Source organism: Muscardinus avellanarius (genome assembly GCF_963383645.1).
Source record: "Muscardinus avellanarius genome assembly, chromosome: 14".
In the NCBI taxonomy this organism is placed as follows: Eukaryota; Metazoa; Chordata; class Mammalia; order Rodentia; family Gliridae; genus Muscardinus; species Muscardinus avellanarius.
The window spans coordinates 52091968-52115273 of NC_137800.1; the positions used below are offsets into that span (position 1 = coordinate 52091968).

Sequence of the window (23306 nt, forward strand, 5' to 3'; positions counted from 1 at the left end):
AGTCTCAGCTACTTAGTGAGACCTGCTGGAGGTGAAGCTCAGAGGTCGAATGCCCTTGGTTCATTGTTCAATCCCCATTATCATAAAAAAGGAAAGAAAAAAAGAAATTTGTGCCAGGCATGGGCATGGTGGTGCACTCCTATAATCCCAGTATTTGGGATAATGAGACAAGAGGATAGCCTATAGTAACTTAGGTCATGTTTCACAAATAAGAAGGGCTGGGGGTGTGATTCAGAGGCAACACCCCTGAGTTCAATCCCCAGTATAGAGAAGAAAGGAAAGGAGGGAGAGAAGGAAGGAGGACGGACTGCTCTTTTCAATTTTGATAAGTGTCCTTGCAGCATGTATCATTCATAAAGATAAATTTAAAACCATTCATTGAACATCCTTTCCAAAATAGTCCTCCAGTAGATATACATGAAGCACTTTAATCAAAGGAAAACTTAAATCTGATGCTCTTATTCACGTTCTTATCTTTGCTGTTCCTAGTTATTTTTTTTCTCCAACCCTAACCAAAGCATTCTAGCCACCCCTATTATCCTAAAACAACCTAAGGCAACCACCAAGGAGCAAAGTGGCCGCACAGGGTGGAACCCAGGGTGGATGAGAATGGAATGCCAGTGGGAAGGCCACGTCAGTCCTTTGATGACCCTCCTCATTGTGGCCTAGTGTTTAACTCATCTCCATGGCTACTGTTTTGCTTTGTCACCGCGCTAGATGGCTAGCCAGGCTTTGGACACTTACTGGATCTGGTGTGTCTTGAGGCTACCCAAGGAACCAGATAACATGATCCAAAGTGGCTGGGCAAACTCTGACCAGTAAAAGACAGGAAAGAGATGGGGAGGGGCTGGCAAGTAAGCTCTTATTCTCCTTCCCAGTTTCCAGATAGGGCTCACATGGCCTCTCCAAAGCCTCCTCATAGCTACAATTCCTGGTGAAATTGCACCATCTCATCCTTCCTCTCCCTTCCCAGCATAGACCTTCCCTCACTCTTCCTTCTCTGCGACTGCACCTCCAGTGAAGGACTAGCTCTAGGGAGACCAAAAGTCTCCCTAGACTTAGCTCTGTCTAGCTAAGACCAAAAGTGAGCTAAAGAATCAGTAACAGAAGAAACACATTCAGTTAGGAAACAACTGAAAAACAAAGCAAAAACAACAAAAAGCCAATACTACTTGTGTTCTATTGGGAAAAACCCTTAAACACATACAAGCAAAATAATTTATTTTATAAATAGACACATACATGACTCTGGGTCTTTTACTCCTGAGTCAGTAAATGAAGGAGTCTGAACAATGTGACTTTCCATTTTTAGATGTTGAAGTTTTGGGGAGTGAAAGGTAACACTGCTTATCCAGCTGCATACTTAAGAGTTTTAATCACTGGTCCTCCTGTGCAACTAAAATATACAGTTACCAATTATTTGGGTGTCAAATTTATTCATTTATTTATTTACCGGTATTAATAATTGAACAAGAAGCATTCTACTTCTGAGCTATATCCCAAGCCCTATTTCATTTTTTACTTTGAAACAGGATCTCACTAAGTTGCTGAGGTCCTCACCAAATTGCTGAGGCTGGCTTGGAACCTGCAATCCTACTGTCTTAGCCCCCCTTGGATGTCAAATTTAGAATCCCATACTCAGGAAAGTAAAATATGCAGATCCCAATAACAATGAAGATTAAATATTTATATGCCAGTGAAAGCAAAATATTTAGTGATCAATATTTTACTGATTGTTTCACCTGTCATAAAGTATATAAATAACTCAATTTATGTTTCCTTTTTTTTTCTTTTTCTTTTTGTGTGGTACTGGGGATGGAACCCAAAGGCATTGTACCTCCGAGATATACCCCAGCTCTACTTTTCAGTGTTTTGATTTTTGAAACAGGGTTTCACTGAGTTGCAAAGGCCCTCACTAAATAGCTGAGGCTGTCCAAGAACCGCGATCCTCTGGTTTCAGCCTTCTGAATGCTGGGATTACAAGCATGCACCACCATGCCCGACTTTAATTTATGTTTTTTATGCATCATAGTTATGGTAAATTGATAAGATAAATATGGACAAATGTCTGAAAGACCAAGAAACTAAACAAACATGCTCACTGGATTTTCCTCTTTGCACAACACATATATGAAAACAGATGCCATTAAGCCATTGGCAAGACGTAAATTCCATCTTCAGTTCACATCTCAAATCTACACTTGGTGGAGGCGGGTCCAAGCTACACCCCCAGACCTATTTTATTCTTCTGTTTTGAAATAGGGTCTCACTAAGTTGCTGAGGATCTTCCTAAATTGCTGATCCTGGCCTTGAATCTGCGCTCCTCCTGTCTCAGCCTCTCAAGTACTGGGATTACTGGTGTGCACCACAGTGCCTAACCTCAAATCTGCAAATTTCTTTCCTTCTCCATTGTCTCCTACCCTAATCCAGGGCCCCATCAGTTCCATTTATTTCACAGTAACTATGTCTTGCTTTTTACTTCCACATTCTAATCCATTCTCCACAGAGAAGCCAGAGGTAACTATTGAAACACAAACCAGAACCAACCAAAATAAAACTCAGATTATTTCACCCCCACTTAAAACCTAATATTTTACCATAGGCTCAGACTATATCAAACATCTTAGGATTGGGGTATAGCTCAGTGAAAGAGCACTTGCCTGGCACCACAAGGCCTTGGATTTAATCCCACAAATCGCAACATATACATCAGACTTCCTCTGTGTGCCAAGCCCTCGAGGGCCTTTCCTGACGCCCACTTGGTTCTCACACTCTACTCTCTTCAGTCTTCACTGGCACCTCCTTTCAGCTCCCTACTCTCAGCCTCAAGTGTGACATCCCCAGAGAGGTCTCTTTAAAAGCTGTGTCTAAAGTCAAAACACATGACCCTATCTGGTAGCAACCTATTTACATATTTCCTAAGCTCCATGAGGCAGAACATATTTTGTTTAATAACCCTGGCACCTGGCACAGGCTATTCACATAATAAATGTCTCTTGTATAAAACAATAAATGACAGACCTTGACATGAGGAGATACAACCTGAGATACTCTCAAATTATTCCAAATCATGAATACTGAAACATTATTATATTCTCAAAAATAAAATTAGAGCCAGATATGGTGGCACACACCTATAATTCTAGTACTTGGGAGGCTGAGAAAGGAGGATCACAGATTCCAGGCCAGCCTCGGCAACTTAGTGAGGCTCTGAGCAATTTAGTGAGACCCTGTTTTCAAATAAAAAATAAAATAGGGCTGGGTGTGTAGCTTGGAGATAGAATGCCCCATACCAAAAAAAAAAGTTACGTGGATATTTCACCCAGATTCAAACTATCAAGTGAGTCCTTTTAATAGATTGAACACTATAGCATTGTACAATCTACTGACTAATAACTAGTTTCTTAAGACACTGAGATTTGTCTTTGTTCCTGGCTACAGCACTAGTACTTGATTTCCATCAGAAGGTGATTTGTTTCACTAGAAAAGTTTTGTTGTTTTGTTTTGCCGAACTGGGAATGGAACCCAGGGGCATTCTACCTCCGAGCTACACCCCCAGGCTTATTTTTTATTCTTTTTTTTGAAACAGGGTTTCACTGAGTTGCAAAGGGCCTCACTATCCTCCTGTTCCAGCCTCCCAAATTTTATAAGCATGTGCCACCATGCCCAGCTTTAGAAAAGTTTTTAATATTTCATGAGAGCTCCAGCATGTGCAAAAAATCTATAACAAGAGACAGGTTGTGGCTGATGCTACCTGGCAGGCAGGCGACTCTCCTCTGAACCCTACCGCTCAAGGGTCTGGCAACCAATGCAATCTGTGCCCTCAAACAACCTGAGGTGCAACTCAAACTGCAAATGTAAAGCCTGTGAGAGCACAATCTTGCGGTCCTTACTGTTCCATTTGTTTTGTTTCAATTGTTAAGAGCAAAGAGAAACACATGGAATATATTAGCTGCATAGCTGTAATTCTGTGTATATGAGGTGTGTCCTCTGGTCTGAAATATGGCGCTGCCAGTTTGACTTGAAGGATTCCTGGGTATCAGAGAATCTGCCTACAACTGGGTCAGTGCCAGTGTTTCGACCAGCCCAAATTGCTGAAATTGCAGTCCTAAAATCTGTCCACTGCTTCACGATGCCAGGCAAGGGAAAAGCCCGGCCATAGGTACTTATTGTACTAGTATTGGGAAGAGGTTTTAAATGTATTAATGTACCAGTATTGGGAACGATTTCCAATTTTAAAAATATATCATTTATACTAAGAAAGCCAGGGCTAACAGAAAGGAGGGACTTGTAATTTACATTTCTAAAGAGAAGGAAGAAATCTGGAGCCAGGGAAAAGGCTTCTTTACATTTCTAAGAGAAACAAATGGCCTAAGGTATAGGAAGAAATCACAGATCCCAGAAAAGCAATTTAACACATCTTGGGGATAAAACAAAGGTGGAAAGGTCTGTGTCAGAAGAACACCCCCCCACACACTTCCAGGGCAAATCCGGATGGAGACAGCAGAAATGGGGCTAGAGATTACCGGGCTAGCATATCTACAGATCAAAGGACCTGCCTCGGACTTGGTCGGGATAAAAACACTTAGTAAACTGGAGTTTGGTGGTATTTTCATTCGAATTGCCCCCCTGGGCCGCTTTCCGCTTTCCGGCACAGGGCTGTAACTATCTCTGTATTTCTATCTTGTAATAAACTTCTTTAAATCTTCAGCAACTGTTCAAGCTATGCATATTTATTCTTAGCTTAGGACAAGAATCCACGGGTTTTTTTTCTGGTTTTGGTCATTTGGGGTTTTGTTATGGGTTGGGGGAGGGAGTGTGTCTGGGACCCTAGCAGGGATTCCCAGGGAACAGTTTCCCCAAACCATATTCTCCTAATTCATGATACTTATCTCCTCCCAGCTCCCCCTCACCTATTTTGTATTAAGTCTATATTGAGTGCTTTCATTATTACAAATATGAATACTGTTTCCTACCAAGTCAAGCCACTGCATTATGATTGTATTTTCTTTGCAGGAAAGACCCATGCTTTGTATTACATGAATGATCAACAAAACTCAATACAGCTCCTATTATAAGGACCAAACTCTGGGCAGTGTTTGGATTTTTCACTTCCCACCAAGCACCCCAACACCTGGATGTTTGGTGTTTGCAGCTGTTCTTGCTGAACATGAGCTTGTGCAGCTCTGTTCTCATTGCAGCCCTTCCCTCAAATTACTCCCCACAGCGACTGTGCTGGCTTTTGGCAGCTTGGTCCCCAGCCTGCAGCATTCATGCTATAGACCAGACTCTGAGGCAACTCAGGTGCATCTCCTTCCCTATCCAAGAGTTACATGAGTCAATCCATATTTTCTTAGTTCTTTTATTTGTCAGATAAATCATGAATAATATGTTTGTAGTTAAAGAGGGTAGATTGGCTATTCATAAACAATAGAAGGTTTTGTTTTATTTTTGAAACACAGGCAATCTAATCTAGGGCACTCAAACCTTTTCGGCCTTTTGTGGGGGGGTGGTATTTATTTATTTATTTTGGTAGGATTGAGGATTTGAACTTGGGAGCATTACTCCAAGCTCCACCCCCAGCCCTATTTTATTTTTTTTATTTTGACACAGGGTCTCACTAAGTTGTGAAGGACCTCACTAAGCTGCTGAGGCTGGCTGAGAACCTGTGATCCTCCTGTTTCAGCTTCCTAAGTACTTGGATTACAAGTTTGCATCATCACACCTTGCTGTCCAGATCTTTCTGAGACATAATCTCTAAGTAGTCCAGACTGGCCTTGAACCTTTGATCCTCCTGCCACAGCCTCCCAAGTAACTGGGATTACAGGTGTGTGCCGCCGCAGCTGGCTAATAAAGGGTCCTTTTATTCTTTTTTTTTTTAAGGTAAAAACCCAAAGAGATAACTACACATGACTTCCATGGAAAGCGAAGTGAGAAGACTTACTAACTTGCACATTAACAAGAATGAATCTAAAAATCTGCAGTGAGAAAGTCCAACAAACAACCTAGTTTATCCCAAAGCCCCCCAAAATATTCAAGAATTTGATAACACTGTGTCCAAAAATAGAGGTGATGATGGAACTAAATGTAGAGGATTGTTTAAAATTCAGTTTAAGAAAGCATTAAAATCCCAGATCCCTGTATCCCATGTAGGTGAGCAACAGCACCTTTCCCAGCTGACAGAGTTCTGAGAATTTTTACTCTTGGGAGGTTTTACTCTTCAGTTGCAGGTACAGGCCTAGTGGAGGTCAGAGGCATCATGTCATATTGAAAAAATAAGTACTCTTTTATAGATGAAGTATTGAGAAGTTTAGTTGTCTTCCCCCACTCAACTACCAGAGGGCTGGCATGCCCTTGTTCACCCTCCAGATTAATGATTGAAAGAACCCTCCCTGTAAACTCTGACCAAGAAAATACCCTCAAATACTAGCATAAGACTATAATAGTAACATAGATAAATTTTAATCATGTAAGTTATGATATCATAAGCCCTAATAGTAATCCTACTAAAATTCTCATCTTCTAGAGAGGCATGATGGCACATACCTGTAAATGTAGTACTTGGAAGGCTGAGACAGGAGGATCACAAGTTGGAGGCCAGCCTCATCAACTTAGTGAGACCCTGTTTCAAAGTAAAAAAATAAAACAGGCCTCGGGATGTAGTTCAGGAGCAAAATGCTCCTGGCTTAATCCCCAGTATAATAAAAATATTTTTTGAAATTTCATCTTCCTTCCTGAGAACTTGATGGCTAATGTCTAAAACAAAAACAAAAAATACACAATTACAAAAATCAGGCAATATAAGCATGTTACTTAGAACATAAAGAGCTAAAAAGCAGAAGATACTTGCTTTACAAACTAAAAAACACAGGCAGATTCCTGTTTCCTGAAAATAAATGAGCCTTTTCTCAAATATATACTTAACTATGCCCATGAATTAATGTGATAAAATATAAATTAAATAAAAGTTTTGTTGCCGGGCGTGGTGGCACACGCTTGTAATCCCCACGTTTGGGAGGCAGAGACAGGAGGATCACGCTGGTTCCAAGCCAGCCACGCTGGCTTAAGAGACCCTGTTTCCAAATAAAAATATAAAATAGGTCTGGGAGTGTAGCCCGGAGGTAGAAGGGCTTCCAGCAACCCCCATACCACCAAAAAAAAAAAAAAAAAAAAGTTTTATTACAGGGTCTTTTGAACTCCCATAATACAGGCACAACTTCAGGTCAGTAATATATCTCTAGAGCCAGTGAAGACAAAATTAACAGTGTCCCAACCTTCTCCTCCACCCCAACTGAGGGTCAGGCCAAGGTCACTTACTACCTCAGCCATGTCACCTGATGTCTGCTACAATCCAGACACTCTTTAAGAATTAAGACTACTGTACTAGGCATGGTGACACATGCCTATAATCCCAGTGCGTGGGAGACTAAAACAAGAGGATCTGAGGTTCAAGGACAGCCTCAGCAACCTAGTCAGGCTCTCAGCAACTTACCCTGTTTCCAAATAAACAATTACCAAATACACAAAAGAGTTGTAGCCCAAGGTTTTCATATTTTAAAGACAAGCTTACATAATAAGTAATTTCTAGCAGATAGGCTAAAACTTCCCAAGGATGTGGGAGGATGTTACAAGCCTTGCTTGCACTGGAGATAATGGGCGGGCCCACACGGCATTAGGGCAGGAGAAAAGGCTTTTGGTCAAGCTGGATGGGAGATAGTGAATCCTCATAATCATATCAAAAGGCTTGCACTGGAGATAATGGGTGGGCCCACACCCATTAAGGGGTCAGAAGCAGATAGAAAGATTATTTGTTAAACAAGATGGGAGATAATGAATCTTTATAAAAACTGTTCTATGTTCAAAAACTTCAGTGTCTTATTTTTAAGGCACTCCACTACATCTCTCTCTGACATAGTGTTTTATAATCCTGTCCCTTCTTTCTACCTTTGTAATAAAAAAAAATTGCTTAAGCTTACAGCAGTATAGTTCTGGCTATTTTTTCTAAATTAGCTAAGAACAAGAACCCACGGGTGGCTCTCTATCTCACACCATTACAGTTTTGGCACCCAACAGCGGGGCTACGTTACATGTTACACATAAGAAATTTATAGTGTACAGAAAGGCACTTTATAGCTGGGCGTGGTGGCGCACGCTTGTAATCCCTGCGCTTGGGAGGCGGAGACAGGAGGAATGCACAGGTTCGAAGCCAGCTGCGCTGGCTTAAGAGACCCTGTTTCCAAATAAAAACATAAAAATAGGTCTGGGAGTGTAGCCCAGAGGTAGAAGGGCTTCCAGAAATCCCAGTACCACCAAAAATTAAAAAATAATAAAAAAATAATAAAATGCCTCTTATAGCCAGGCATGGTAGCACACATTTGTAATAACCACGCTTGGGAGGCGGAGACAGGAGGATCACACAGGTTCAAAGCCAGCTGTGCTTTGTTTCCAAATAAAACTATAAAAAATAGGTGTCTGGGATGTTACGGATTTGGAGAGTGTGGTTTGGGAAAACTGTTCCCAGGGGTACCTGTTAGGGTCCCAGACACAGTTTCCCTCATACCACAACAAAAACCAAAACACCCCAAACAGAGAAAAAAACAACCGCGGGTTCTTGTCCTAAGCTAAGAATAAATATGCACAGCTTGGACAGTTGCTGAAGATTTACAGAAGTTTATTAAAAATACAGAAATACAGAAAATAGAAATACAGCCCCATGCCAAAATGGCATGGGGGGTGACTTGAAATGAATACACCAAAGGGATCGCATGTGGACCAGACTTTTATACCCATGACCGCCATCTTGTTTATGTAATTCTGACATAGTGAATGTCCCTGTAAGGTACCTCCCCTTAACCCTGTAAGGTACTTCCCCCAGCCAGGTGTGGCAAGGTGTTTCCTTTCATGAAGGTCGACCCCTCCTACCATCTTAGCTAGCATATCCAATCATGTAGATCTGTCTTTAGAGAAAGGCCTAGTTCTCTTCTCCTAAGATCTGTCTTTAGAGAAAGGCCTAGTTCTCCTCTCCTATGGACTTGTTAATCACCTTTAGCTAGGTTAATTTACATTGGAACAGTTGCCTGCTGTTAGGCAGAAACCAAGTCCTTGCACAGATTTGCCCCTCACCCAATTTTTGAAATATATTAATAATCATAGCTTTCTCAAATCTTCCTAGGCCATTCCCAATACTAGTACATGGGAGTGTAGCCCAGAGGGAGGTTGTAAGGGTTTCCAGGAACCCCAGTACAAATAAAAAAAAAAAAAAAAAAGAAAGGCACTTTATCATCAGGAGACCTTTTTAACCAGAACACTTTGTTCACTGACATACTGAGTCACCTGTAACTGGAATGCTGGCTTCCACTGCCTTGCTCAGATTCCTCAGGGCTAAATCTGTTTTCCCCTCTCATATCTACAACATCTTTTCTATGTCCTACCACACAGCTCACATCCTTCAAGAAGTCTTCTTGAACTGGAGAGAGTGAGGTTAAGAGAAATAAGCCAAGTTGGGAACTAAAGCACATGCTTGTAATCTCAGTACTTGACAGGCAGAGACAGGGATCACAGATTTGAGGACAGCCTCAACAACCTAGAGAGACCTGTTTTAAAATAAAAAGAGCTGACATGTAGCTTGAAAGTAGAACACCCCAGTTTTAATACTTAGTACCAAACACACACAACCTACTTCTCATTATTCTTTTTTTTTTTTTTTTTTTTTTTTTGCGGGTCTGGGGATGGAACCCAGAGGTATTTAACCTCCAAGCTACACCCCTGCCCAATTTTTTGTTCTTTATTTTGAAACAGGGTCTCACTAAGCAGCTGAGGCTGTCCTTGAACCGCGATCCTCCTGTCTCAGCCTCCCAAATGCTGGGATTACAAGCTTGCGCCACCACGCCCGGCTTTCATTATTCTTTTATTACAAGTCTTTTTCAGTTTTAAACGTATAATTTGGAGCCGAGCATGGTGGCGCACGCTTGTGATCTCAGCATTTGGGAGGCAGAGACAGGAGGATCGCAGTTTGCAGACAGCCTCAGCTACTTAGGGAGGTCCTCTGCAACTTAGTGAGACCCTGTTTCCAAATAACAAATATAAAATAGGGCCAAGGGTGTAGCTCGGAGGTAAAATGCCCTTGGGTTTCATCCCCAATACCACACAAAAAAAATTATATGTATACATATATATAAAATTTGGACTATATTATTTTACACTTTTGTATCAGAAAATGCTTGTATTCCTACCACCCACATAAAGTGACCTAGGAAAAGCCCTTTAACTTCATGCTGTAGATTTTCCTTTATTAAAATACATTTATTAATTCCTACCTACAAAGCTGCTTTGAAAACAAATGGGATTACTTTTAAGGAAGGACTCAGCATACCATAGGTAGAAGAACACAAAGCCTGGACCCACAGCAGGGAGCATTATGACCCACCAGTCACCCAGGAGCCAAGAGGGAACTGGACAGGAGAACTCCTTGGAGGAAGCCCAACCCATGATCATACTGCTCATAACCTCTGGACCACACCAAAGGGTTCCAGCAGCCACAGTTGTGAGGGCGTGAGACTGCACAGCTCACCTTTTCATGTTCCACCATGTGCCTTATTTACAAAGGTTTCTGTTTAGAACCTCACTGAAAACATAACAGTTTCCTACCCTAACTAGAGTGGTGGTAATGGTGGTGTGCATGTGTGGGTGTGGGTGTGGGTGTGGGTGTGGGTATGGGTATGTGTACACCACTAGGGACTGAACCCAGGGGCATTCTACCTCCGAACTATACTCCCATCCCATATTTATTTTTTATTTTTAAACAAGGCCTCATTAGGTTGCTGAGAGACTAGATAAGTTACTGAGGCTGGCTGCAAACTTGCCATCCTCCTGTCTCAACTTCCCAAGTACTGGGATAACAGGTGTGTGCCATTGTACCTGACTCTCTGACTCCAACTACTCTTATCAAGGTACTCCATTCCATATTCATGAGAGACACCTTTCAAGAAATCCATTTAAAATCTTAGATTTATGTTCCAAAATCACTCCTGTGACAGTTTCTAAGGCTATTTTCATAGACTCGATGGACCTCTAGTAGCAAACTAATTTCTTCACTTGTGTGACTGCTTTATTTTTCTCTCAATTATTAATGGAGTTAAATTCTTGCATTGCTCAAATGGCTCAAGGCAAGCACAGTATTCACTTTATTTTGCTGATTAAAGTCTTTATTACCTCCATAAATATGTTTATATTAAGTAAGTGAATTGTCTCTAGGAAAAAGAGAAAGTAGGTTACAAGGGAAACTCACATTCTGGTTGACAAAAGCTTTGCAGTCACACAATCCTCTGAGTTTCCTTTTCCTTTAATGAGGTCAGCTTTTGATACCTCAGTTATTTTTTCCGACTTTTCATTCTCAATTCTGCTGCACCAGAGTCCTACTTTCAGTTTATGTGACCTACTTAATAAGAATCAAAACCCTCAGACAGAAATGTGTGCTGTTTCCTCACCCAACTCTGCTGCTAATGCTGAGTAATCCTGTCCCTTCCTCAGCCTCCCTGAGCTCAGTCTCCCCACCTTTACAAAGAAGAGACTAGAAGCCAGAGCAGAGGCACACACCAGTAATCCTAGTACTTGGGAGGCTGAGACAGGAGTATTGCAGGTTCAAGGGCAGCCTCAACAAGTAAAGAAGACTCTGAGCAACCTAGCAAGACCCTGTTTCAAAATAAAACATAAAAAGCACTGGGGTATAGCTCAGCAGTAGAGTACCCTGAGCTCAGATGCCAGGAACATACTTGTTGTACCTCAGATGTTACTTAGTTCCTCCCTCTCTGCTTCAGCCATGCTGTTCATCCTGAAATGCCTTCCAAGCCTACAACCCAATTCCATTAATCGTCAAGGGAAACCTCACCTTCTACTTTATTACACAGGCAGACACTCTGCCAAGCTATGCTGGTTCCTCTTCTGGAGCAGAGATGGAGGCAAGCAGGCCTCTGAGCCACTTGGCCAAGTCTGGATTAAGTCCAGGTTGAATAATTCTAATACCAAAGCTCACAATCCAAAATATTTCCAAATTAGAAACTTTTTGAACACTGATACAATACCACACAGTGGAAAATTACACGACGGCCTTGTGTGACCCAGTCAAGATGTAGGCTGCATAAAATTGCCTTCAGGCTATGTGTATAAAGTATGTCTGAAACATACGTATATTTTTCTGTTTAGACCTGGCTCCCATCTCCAATATTTTATTATGTATATGTAAATATTTCCAAATCTGAAAAATATTCCAAATCTGAAATATTTCTGGTCCCAAGCACTTTGGATAGGAGGTATTCAACCTGTACCTGGAATTTATCTGTATTTTTAAGTACCTTGAATTTCCCTGAATGCTTACCTACACTAAGACAGTAGAAACCACTGCCTTGTAGCCTTGATCAACTAGTAGGGGATACAGACTGACTTTCTGCTTTATTTACATTGGTGTTAGGCAGAGCACTGAGAATGACCCATTCTGCCTCTCCAGAGCCAGCACAAAACACACACAGAAATATACTTCCAACTGAGGCGTCGAGGTTTGCCCACATTTGGTTAGTCTGCTAATCTGTTCCCCACCTCTCATCACCCAGAAGCCCCTTATGCCCAACCCTTGCTGACATCCTGCGAGCCCCACCTGCCTAGCTGCAGTTGCCCTTCAATCCCAGCATGACAGTTAATTAGCTCAAGAACTGATGAGGACCAACTTGCTCTCAAAAGCCGGTGCTGAATGATCTTTTGGCTTTTATTTCTGGTTAATCCAACACCAAAAAAAAACATTATGGTTGGTTTATATCCAATTGCACATCAAGTCCTGTACTCAAAATCTCCTGTCTTTTGTCACAAGTGACATTTGAACTGATGTTAGCAATATAAGCAGCATCTGATCCCCTGAATGTCAAATTCAGGAAGCACAATACCCAACTGTGAAAAGATGGAAAAAAATATCTTTTCCATAAATACCAACCGGCCTGGCCAACCACTTCCACATGGGTCAGGCTGATTTGATGTCCATATTTGCTAAATACACAGACCTTCTACAGAGCAATAAAAATTTAAAAAAAAAAAGCCAGGTGTGCCAAGTCTTGTGAAGAGCAGCTCTATCATCTTTCTTGGGAGATGTGTAGTAACTCATCTTTGGAGTGCATTAACAACAGGCAGAGGGAGAAGGCAAAAGTCCTACTCACCATAGAAGAGGAAGGCTTTGGTCATGGGATGGTGCTGGAAAGTCCGGTTGATGGTAAAGAAGCAGGCATCTGCTCCACACTGGCCCAGCCGCCCTGTCTCCCCAGTCAGCGGGGACCACCAGAGCATGATAGGGTAGCTGTCAATTTCCATTTGCATCTTCCTATTCAAGGCCAGTGATTCTTTCTCAAGAAATGGATTGACATGTTTCAGCTCTTCCTCCACTATTTTATGTCCACCTTGCAAATTAGAATTTTGAAACTTCTTTTCAAATTTTCCCAGCTCCACCACTACCTAGAAATAAAGGCAATTATTACCACCAGAGTCAAACTATTTACTCTCCTTTGACACATTTCCATGCGTCTTGATAATGCACCCCCTATTAGTTTTCTATTGCTAATATAACAGCTTACCACAAATGTGCTCATTTGGAAAAACACACATTTGATAGGCATGGTAATGCATGCTTGTAATCCCAGTTCTTGAGAGGCTGAGACAGGAGGATCACAGTTCAAGTACAACCTCAGCTACTTAGTGAGGCCCTCCATAACTTAGTTGAGGAACTTAGAAACTTTGTTTCAAAAATGAAGAATAAGCCAGGTGTGATGGAGCATGCTTGTAATCCCTGTGCTTGGGAGGTGGAGACAGGAGGATCGCACAGGTTCGAAGCCAGAAGCACTGGCTTAAGAGACCCTGTTTCCAAATAAAAATATAAAATGAGTCTGGGAGTGTAGCCTGGAGGTAGAAGGGTTTCCAAGGAACCCCAGTACCAAAAAAGAAAAAAAATGGAAGAAGAAGAAGAAGGAGGAGGAGGAGAGGGAGGGAGGAGGAGGAGGAGGAGGAGGAGGAGGAGGAGGAGGAGGAGGAGGAAGCTGAGCGTGGTGGTGCACAGCACACTTGTAATCCCAGCATTCCAGAGGCTGAGATCATAGTTCAAGGACAGCCTCAGCTACTTTTTTCTTTTTTTGGTGGTACTGGGGTTCCTGGAAACCCTTCTCCAGGCTACACTCCCAGACCTATTTTATATTTTTATTTGGAAACAGGGTCTCTTAAACCAGCAAGGCTGGCTTCAAACCTGCACGTTCCTGTCTCCGCCTCCCAAGCTCGGGGATTACAAGCGTGTACCACCACACCCGGCTCAGCCTCAGCTACTTAGTGAGGTCCTTTGCAACTCATTGAGACCCTATTTCATAATAAGGAATAAAAAGTAGGGCTGGGGGTGTAGCTTGCAGGTAGAATGCCCCTGTGTTCCAGCCCCAGTACCACAAAAAAAATAATAATAAATAAATAATAAAAATTAGAGCTGGGGGGTGTAGCTTGTAGGTAGAATTCCCTGGATTCCATCCCCAGTACCATCAAAGAAAAAAAAAAAAAGAAAAAGAAGGAAGACAGGAAAAGAGAAAGAAAGAAAACAGGGCTGGAGTGTAGCTCAGAGGTCAAATGCCTCTGAGTTCCATCCCTAGTACCACTAAATAATAAATAAATAAAAAGAATAAAAAGAATGTACCACAAAAAAATAAGTGTTTTTCATGCCTGTGGCAGAGAAAACCTCTGATACTAAAGGACTAAGCAAAAAGTAAAGACCTGGGAAAGAGGAGATGGTAAAGGTCCAGGAATGAACCCAAGACCCAAATTCTTGGTACCTGAAGTGTGACAAGCAGAAAGACAGTGGCTGCCATGCACAACCAGGGTCCCAAAAGCCTCCTCCTCTGAATGCACGCCATGTTGCCCTGCCCTGGGTGACTGACCGAGGGCAAGCCAGGGACAGGTGTTCTCGCGTCAGCCCACAGCCCGGAACAAATTCACATGGAGCAACCATCTGGATGCCAATTTCCTGCACCACCATTCCTGCTGGGGCCTGGTCTCCATGAAAGACTGGGGCTGGGCTTGAGTGGACCCACTTGGCACACAGAGGGAGCAGCACACAGTCTTACTGCACTATCATCAGAGTCTTCAGACAGGAAGCATCCAAAAATTCTGTAACAGATGAACAGATCATCTTTTAGCCAACATGCAGTTTTAATCAATGTAAGCCTGAAGGGTTATCAAATAGAAGTACAAAAGTTTTAAACTAATTTTGAGATAATGGAGTCCTGACACCTCACTCACAGATAAGTAAACAGAGACCAGAGTCATGAAGTGTCTCACTCTAGGCCACACAGCCCATTAGGGTAAGTTGCACAGGACCATAACTTTGAAAAGCACTACAACCAGAAACAGGTCTGATTCTGATGCTTATGAATTTTGTATATCTTTCTTTAAACAATACTATAAAATCCTTACCAGATAATGCTAACACTCACAGGTTATCTGCCTGAACCATAAATGAGGTGGGGAGGAGACTGTGTAGAATAGCTATCAGTTGGTATGTCAAAAAAAAAAAAAAAAAAAAGTACCAAACCTTAGGCAAGCCTGAAAAGCTCAAGAGATGACAGCAGCTCTCAGCCATGTAAAATGAGAGCTGGCACTCGGCTTCTAGTCTGGCTCTGTCACTTACACATAACATAAACATGGACAAGTTGCTAAACCTCCATTTCTCCAGTCAATAGTAAATGTTGAGCCAAGTGTGGCAGTACATGCCTGCAATCCCAGTACTTGGGAAGCTGAGACAGGAGTATTGCAGGTTTGACAAGATTCAAACCCCCCAGGGCCTCCCCAGGCCCACCTACTCCAACTAGGCCCCACCTCCTAGAGTTCTGTCACCTCCCAATAGTCCCTCTGCTGTGACCCAAACCATGGATGGACCAACTATGAATGAGCATAGTCCTCAAGATCCAAGCTCTCCCCAAAAGCCTTAACTTCTAAGCACTGCTGCATTGGGAGCAAGGCTCCAGCACACACAGCCTTTGAACAACACTTCAGGCACTCTTAACTCTCTCCTTCCTTTCTTAATTTCTTTTTTTCTTTTTTTTCTTTATTATTTTGATGCAGTTATTATTATATTAGGGACTGGATTCAGAAGCATTCTACCGCTGAGCTACACTCCCAACCTTTTAAAATATTGTTTTTTACTTTTCAGTCTTGCTAAATTGTTGACAGTCTCCTAAATAGCTGAGGCTGGCCTCAAATCTATGATCCTTCTGTCTTGGCCTCCCAAGTACTCAGATCACAGGTATGCACCACTACACCTGGCTAGCTACCTCCATCAACTATACCTCACAACATTCCTCACTTGCTCCTACCTGGCAATCCCCAGACCCCCAATAATAGGTGTTCTTCCCAATCTGACCCTTGTGCATTTCCCATTCAGCTATAAGGAGATGTCCTTAGAATGTTGATGATTAAAATCTTCAATGGCAAAGATCAAACTCTGTTACCTTAAAACAAGATGCTGTGAACCTCACTATTCTCTTGCTTCCTTTCCTGGTCTCCTCAAACACAGCTTCCTATCATGTGCTCTCTGACTAACTACAGCACTCTGAGTTTCTGCCATTCTCCAAGCCTGTCAAGGATACCTGCTTTGGAAGTCTAGCCCTCTTAGGACCATGTGAGTTTGCAGACCCACATCACATCATCCTATCATCCTGTACTTATTTCTTTTGCTTTTTTTTTTTTTTTTTGACACTCTAGAATAAACCCAAGGGCATTCTACCTCCAAAGTACACCCCCAGCCCATTGTTGTTTTGTTCTGAAACAGTCTTACTAAGTTGCTGAGGCTGGCCCTGAACCTGTGATCCTCCTGTCTCAGCTTCCCAAGTACTAGGATTATAGGTGGAAGACACCATGCCCAGCTGTTTTGTGCCTATTTCTATTACACCAATAAAAATAAAGCAGGAAGCTAAAGGACTTCCGGAAATGCCTAAAACCACTCCGTTGGGTGCATAGAAATATCTGTGGGACATTAAAAAGCAGGCCTACTTGCCAATTTGCAGAGGACTTCTTTAATGCCTGCTACTGTCTCAAAGGCATCTGAAGAACATGATATGATGGTTCCAGTTTTGACTTTTACCCAATTTTATTCACATTTATTTGCATTAGCGTGTTCCTCACTCTTTTTGGTGAACTGGCTATTTTACAAGGCAATTATTTTTAAATAAAGAGGGCTGTGGGTTAAAGATTTCTATTTGGTTAGGTTCAACCAAGCACACATTTCAGGTAAGACCAATGAAGAGTAGGGAGGAAAAAAGGGACACTGGCAGCCACATGAATCAGAGGAGTAGAAGGCAGAGTCTGAGAACCCTCATAGTTTCATTGCAGAACTGAAGGAGATGCCAGTAAGTCTAAGCATTCCAGACACATACTGAAGTGCTTAATTGTGCAATGTTAATAACAGCCTCACACTGGCACGAAGTCTCAAATGGAAGCACAGAATTGAAAGGGTCAGCACAAGACTGTGCAGTCTATGTATCACACTAAGAACTAAGACCATTCCTCAAGAAGTGGGGAGTGTCATTTTTTTCTTCTGGAAGTACTGCGGACTGAACACAGGTGTGCTCTGCCTCTGACTACATGCTGAGTCCACCCCACCCCCCGATAATATTTGATACAGGGTCTTGCTAAATGGCCCAGGCTGGTATCAAACTTATTCTGCAAGACAGGCATTCTTCATCTGTTTTTCCAATGAGGTCTTCTTAGTGACTTCATTCTCCAAGAATAGGTTATAGGTTACTTTGTGACAATTTTCCTACCTGGCAGATATGAATTAAGAGTTTTTTTCATTTTCATAAGTATGAATAAGGAACTGGTTAAACAACATAGAATATGGCTAATATTTTCATATGTCTAAACCCACAGCCCAGCTGGGCATGGTGGCTCACGCTTGTAATCCCCGTGCTTGGGAGGCTGAGACAGGAGGATCACACTGGTTCGAAGCCAGCCTCAGCTTCTTAGTGAGGCTCTCAACTTAGTGAGACCCTGTTTCCAAATAAAAAGGTAAAATAGGTCTGGGAGTATAGCCTGGAGGTAGAAAATCTCTGGGTTCCACCCCCAGTACCAACACACACACACACACACACACACACACACACACACACACACCAAAAAAAAAAAAAAAAAAACATAAACCCACAGCCCTCTTTACATAAAAATAATTGCCTAGCAAAATAGGAAAATGGGGCTGGGCAATTTGGTATTACCTTTTTTGTGTGTATGTGGTACTGGGTGTGAAACCCAGGGGCATCCTACCTCTGAGCTACACCCCCAGCCCTATTTTTTATTGTGAAACAGGGGCTTCAATAAATAGTTGAGGCTATCCAGACTCCCAAATACTGAGATTACAAGCATACACCACCAAGCCCTGCTTGGCATTACCTTTTGAAAACTGAAATTTTATCCTCAAAGAAAAAAATTATCTGTAAAACATTTTAAATAAAGGTAAACTTTTTTTAATTTCAAAAACCCATTCTCAGCCGGGTGTGGTGGCACACCCACACTTGGGAGGCGGAGACAGGAGGATCACACAGGTTCGAAGCGCTGGCTTAAGAGATCCTGTTTCCAAATTTTAAAAAAGTTTAAAGATAGGTCTGGGAGTGTAGCCTGGAGGTAGAAGGGCTTCCAGAAACCCCAATACCACCAGAAAAAAAAAAACCTCAGGAACACCATAACACCATTACTGTAAAATGTTGATAACTGAATAAGATACTGCATTTCTTGCTGAAATAAGTTTATATTCCAAATACAAAAACATTTAAATATAGAATGAAAATGTCTACATACTGAGCAATACTTATTATTCATGCATGAATAACACTGGTCAAACTATACTCTTTCTCTTTATATCCTAAATTAAACTCTAGTTTGAATTTCCTTTTCAAAAATGTTCTGTGTGGCATCAGGACACAATAGCACATAACTGAAATCCCAGCACTGGGGGCGCTGAGACAGAAAGATCTCAAGTTAGAGACCAGCCTCAGCAACACAGCAAGACCCTGTTCCAAAGTTAAAAAGGGCAAAGGGTATAGCTCAGAGGTAGAATACCCATGGATTCATTCCCCAGGACCAAAAAAAAAAAAAAAAAACCCTAATGTTCTGGAAGATAAAACTTGAATACTTATTAGTTGTTTTCCTTCATTGAATAATAAAAGATACAAAGTATTTTATATAATAGCACAGTATCAGTTAAAGTTAGGTGTTTAATTCACCATGGCAGCACTGCCACCTGGCAGGAAGCTAGGGAGTGAAGAGTTATATTGCAGCAATTTCAAAATTTGAACAGATCTTAATGATGATCTAATGCCACAACATTGCCTCTGGCTTGAAGGCAGCAGCAGGAGAAAGTTCTAAGAGGAATGCTAGGGGTGCTATCTGCACTGGAGGCTTAGAATCGTCAATGTGCAAAACCTGGGCTGCTTTCAATACAAATGGCTAAGCCACACCTGAAAGAACCCCATTAGAGACCATGATAGACCCTGAGAAACATGGACCTAGTTTGCAGTGTGACATCGCCAGCAAGCTCAATACTGAACCTAAGCTTCTGGGAGAGGCGGATCTCATTTGTGAGAAGGAATGATATATGAAGGTAGTAAAATCCGACTTGCTTTAATCAAAACTCTTCCTAGCCAAGTATGGTAGCACACTCCTGTAATTCCAGTACTTGGGAGGCTGAGACAGGAGGATCACAGATTTAAAGACAGCTTCAGCAAGCAGTGAGACTTTCAGCAACCTAGCAAGACACTGTTTCAAAAAAAAAAAAAGTTGTTTATTTTTTGTGTGTGTGTGGGTCTGAGGATGGAACCCAGGGGCATTCTACCTCTGAGCTACACCCCCTGCCCTATTTTTTGTTCTTTATTTTTGAAACAGGGTCTCACTAAGTTGCAGAAGGCCTCACTATGAGGCTGTCCGCGAACCTCCATCCTTCAGTCTCAGCCTCCGGAATGCTGGGATTACAAGTGTACTCCACACCCCGCTAAAAACTTTTTTTAAAAAATAGGCCTGGGGGGTTAATTCAGAGGTAGAAGTCCCTGGGCTCAATCCCGTGTGTGTGTGTGTGTGTGTGTGTGTGTGTGTGTGTGTGTGTGTGTAATATTTGTATGTGTGTGTCAGTTGCATTGCATTCCACAAATAAAATTAACAATCCAAGTCACATCATACATAAAATATTAAACCCAACTAGTTTTGAGAGCTTTGAAAATGAGTAGGGGATAATCTCTTGAAGCTGTAATGTTTGGGAAAACAGTCTTTTGCATGACATTTGCCAGTTATTAACGAATTAATTAAAAGATCCCAAGTAAATGCCTTAAAACTACAGCAATGCTGTTTTACATAAAATAATTCCTGAGCTGGGTATGGTGGCACGCGCTTGTAATCCCCACGCTTGGGAGGCTAAGACAGGAGGATCTCACAGGTTTGAAGCCAGCCTCAGCTACTGAGTGAGGCTCTCAGCAACTTAGTGAGACCCTGTTTCCAAATAAAGTATAAAATAGGTCTGGGAGTATAGCCCAGAGGTAGAAAAGCCCCTGTGTTCCACCCATAGTATAATAATAATAATGATGATGATGATGATGATGATGATGATGATGATGATGATGATTGATGATGTCCTGAGGACCCAATTGTGTAGAAAGACACCTAAGCAATGGTTTGCATATGGCTGACCAAAGCCTGCTGTTTGTTCCTGAGGCTCTTCCAAAGTGTTTTCCCCATTAAATACACAACTCTCCCCTGCTGTTAAGTCAGAATTGTTACTAGTTCTGCATGAAAGTCTAGCAACAAGTGATTCGCAGTGAAGACCCAAGAACAGAGAACTGCGCAGCCGAAAAGGAAAGCAGATTGTGGCTGGCAGAGAGTAACCGAACTCCTCGGACCAGGGAGAGGGAGCGCGCAGCAGCGGCGCCGGGACGGCTCCTGCCCCCTGGCTCCCAGCACCCTTGGGCCGGTCACCTCCTCCGCTGGTGCGCAGAAGCCACGTCGGCTTAAATCTTAGGCCGTTGCTCCATAAAGAACTGCTCGAGGTCCCCACGTTCTCAAAACAAACGTGGGCCTTTTCGGCACACAACTCCACCTTCCCTTAGGCTCTTCCCCTCTGGGCACAAAGAGGTTTCTTTTGGCTGTGGCTCCAGTGAGCGCGTCCCAGTCTCCAAGGGCACCGGAAAAATCTCTGTTTTTGCACATCAAGACCCAGCTCCCATTAAGTTACCTCCCAAACCAGAAAGGACTCCACTAACCTCGCAGAACGCGGGGTGCTCCACAGACCGCCGCCACAGGCTTTCCACTGTGCCCGCCTGCGTTCGGGGAAGTCCCGGAGAGGACTTTAAGGAATGGCGGAGGCGGCCAGCTACCCGAGATCCGTCATCGCATCCAAGCAGATGGACCCGTGATCCACGCTTTCACTGATGCCTTGAAGAAAAGTGAGCTGGACTAGCTTCTAAGGACCTGGGCCCGCCCATTACAGCAGTCCTGAGCTGCAGGCTTGACAAGGACCCACTGAAAAGTTCTTGGAAAGTTCTTCATGAAAGCCCATCTATTTTTTTTTTTTGGGGGGGGGTACTTAGGATCAAACCTGGGGGGGGGGACCATAACCCTAGGGACCATAACCCTAGGTGTGTGTGTGTGTGTGTGTGTGTGAGAGAGAGAGAGAGAGAGAGAGAGAGAGAGAGAGAGAGAGAGAGAGAGAGAGAGACTGGGGAATTGAAACCAGGGGTATTCTAGCTCTAAACTACAACTCTGTTCCTTTTTTAATTTTGAAACAATCTGAGGCTGTTCTCAAAACTGAGATCCTCCTGTTTCAGCCATCACGTACTGAGATTACAAACATGAGCTACCACGCCTGGCTCTCTTTTTGCTTTTTATTTTGAAACAGTCTGGATAAATTGTTGAGGTTGGCCTCCAACTGTGGTCCTCCTGCCTCAGTCTACCAAGTACTGAGATTACAAGCATGCTCCACACGCACCCCAGATTACAAGCATGCTCCAACATGGTGGGTCTGCAACACTATTTCTGTTGTTTATCAGTTGCCCTATCTAAGGTATTTTGTGATAGAAGCCAAATGGACAACACTGGTAAAGAAAAACTAAACTGACTTCAAGCTACAAATTTCCAAATCTAAATAACCCAACTCAAATTATTTTGCCCTAATCTAGGAGGCAATAAACCTAGGGAGGTCAATTTAAGATTCTGGAAGGGCTGGGACTATTACTAGACTTCTAAGCCAGAGGTCTGACTCTGGGGCCCCAACAAACCAAGTCTGGCCACTTGCCCCAAAAAACAAAGGTAAAGGTATTGGTGAAAAGCAGAAGAATGTCAATCAACATGGCCACCCTGAGAAGGCTAAGTGCACCTCAGTTCTGCCTTCTGGTACTGACAGGACCTTAGGTTTAAATGGAAGAAGAAGATGGGTGTGGTTACTCATGCCTGTAATCCCTGTGCTTAGAAGGCTGAGACCAGAGAATTGCTGGTTTGAGTAAATGCCTTAGGTTCAACATCCAGCACTACAAAACATAAAATAAAATAAAATAAAATAAAATAAAATAAAATATATACACACAGACATTTGTGTGTATGTGCCAGAGGAGTGTGTAATTAAGCAGTCCTGATTACACAGTGGTCTGTCTGATCAGTATTTCAATTCTAATTCTTTACAGGTATCTTTAGGAGTCCTTATCACTTGGGTGATTCCCACTGCTGCTCACAGGATGTTTGTCTATCAGACCTGTTATCTGGGAGGAGGCAATTTCATCCATTCTCCCATTCTTGTGATATGACTGCTCCTGCTGAGGGCAAGCTCATTATGGGGTGATGGCCCATAGGGCTCTACTGTGTAGCGCAGTGACTGACTGAAGACTTACGTGTCACTGCAGGGGTCTGAAAAACGATGCTGCAAATCTTGCCTCCTTCTTGAAAAGGGAAACAGGTTAGGCAAACATTTTGCTTTTTGGATTGGAAGGTTACTGGGGATTGAAGCCAGGGCATACTACCATTGAGCTAGTTTAGAAAAAATAGCCAAAACTATACTGCTGCAAGCTTAAGCAAACATAGTGGAGTGCCTTGAAGGTAAGACACTGAGGTCTCTAAACACATAACATATTTTATAAGAATTCATCATCTCCTTCCTCACATTTTGCTTAGCTATTGAGTCCTCTTTTCCTGCCAGAAGCATATGCAGGCTATCCAGGTATTTCTGCTGTATAAGCCTTTCCTCACAGGGACAGATGAGTCTGATCAAAATTGTTATG

The 23306-nt window shown here is 42.5% G+C and overlaps 1 protein-coding gene across 1 annotated transcript in view; it reads right to left on the reverse strand.

The window, feature by feature from the left end:
- FUT10 (fucosyltransferase 10) overlaps positions 1–15029 on the reverse strand; it is a gene marked incomplete at its 3' end in the record, with an annotated part of 108282 nt that extends 93253 nt beyond the window's left edge. Inside the window, exons 1-2 of the mRNA XM_080710580.1 lie at positions 14841–15029; positions 13200–13491 (exon numbers count right to left, since the gene is read on the reverse strand). Of these exons, the coding sequence (XP_080566706.1) occupies positions 13200–13491; positions 14841–14921 (373 nt within the window). The 5' untranslated portion in view covers positions 14922–15029. The remainder of the gene's footprint in view (positions 1–13199; positions 13492–14840) is intronic.
- Positions 15030–23306: the final 8277 nt, after the last annotated feature.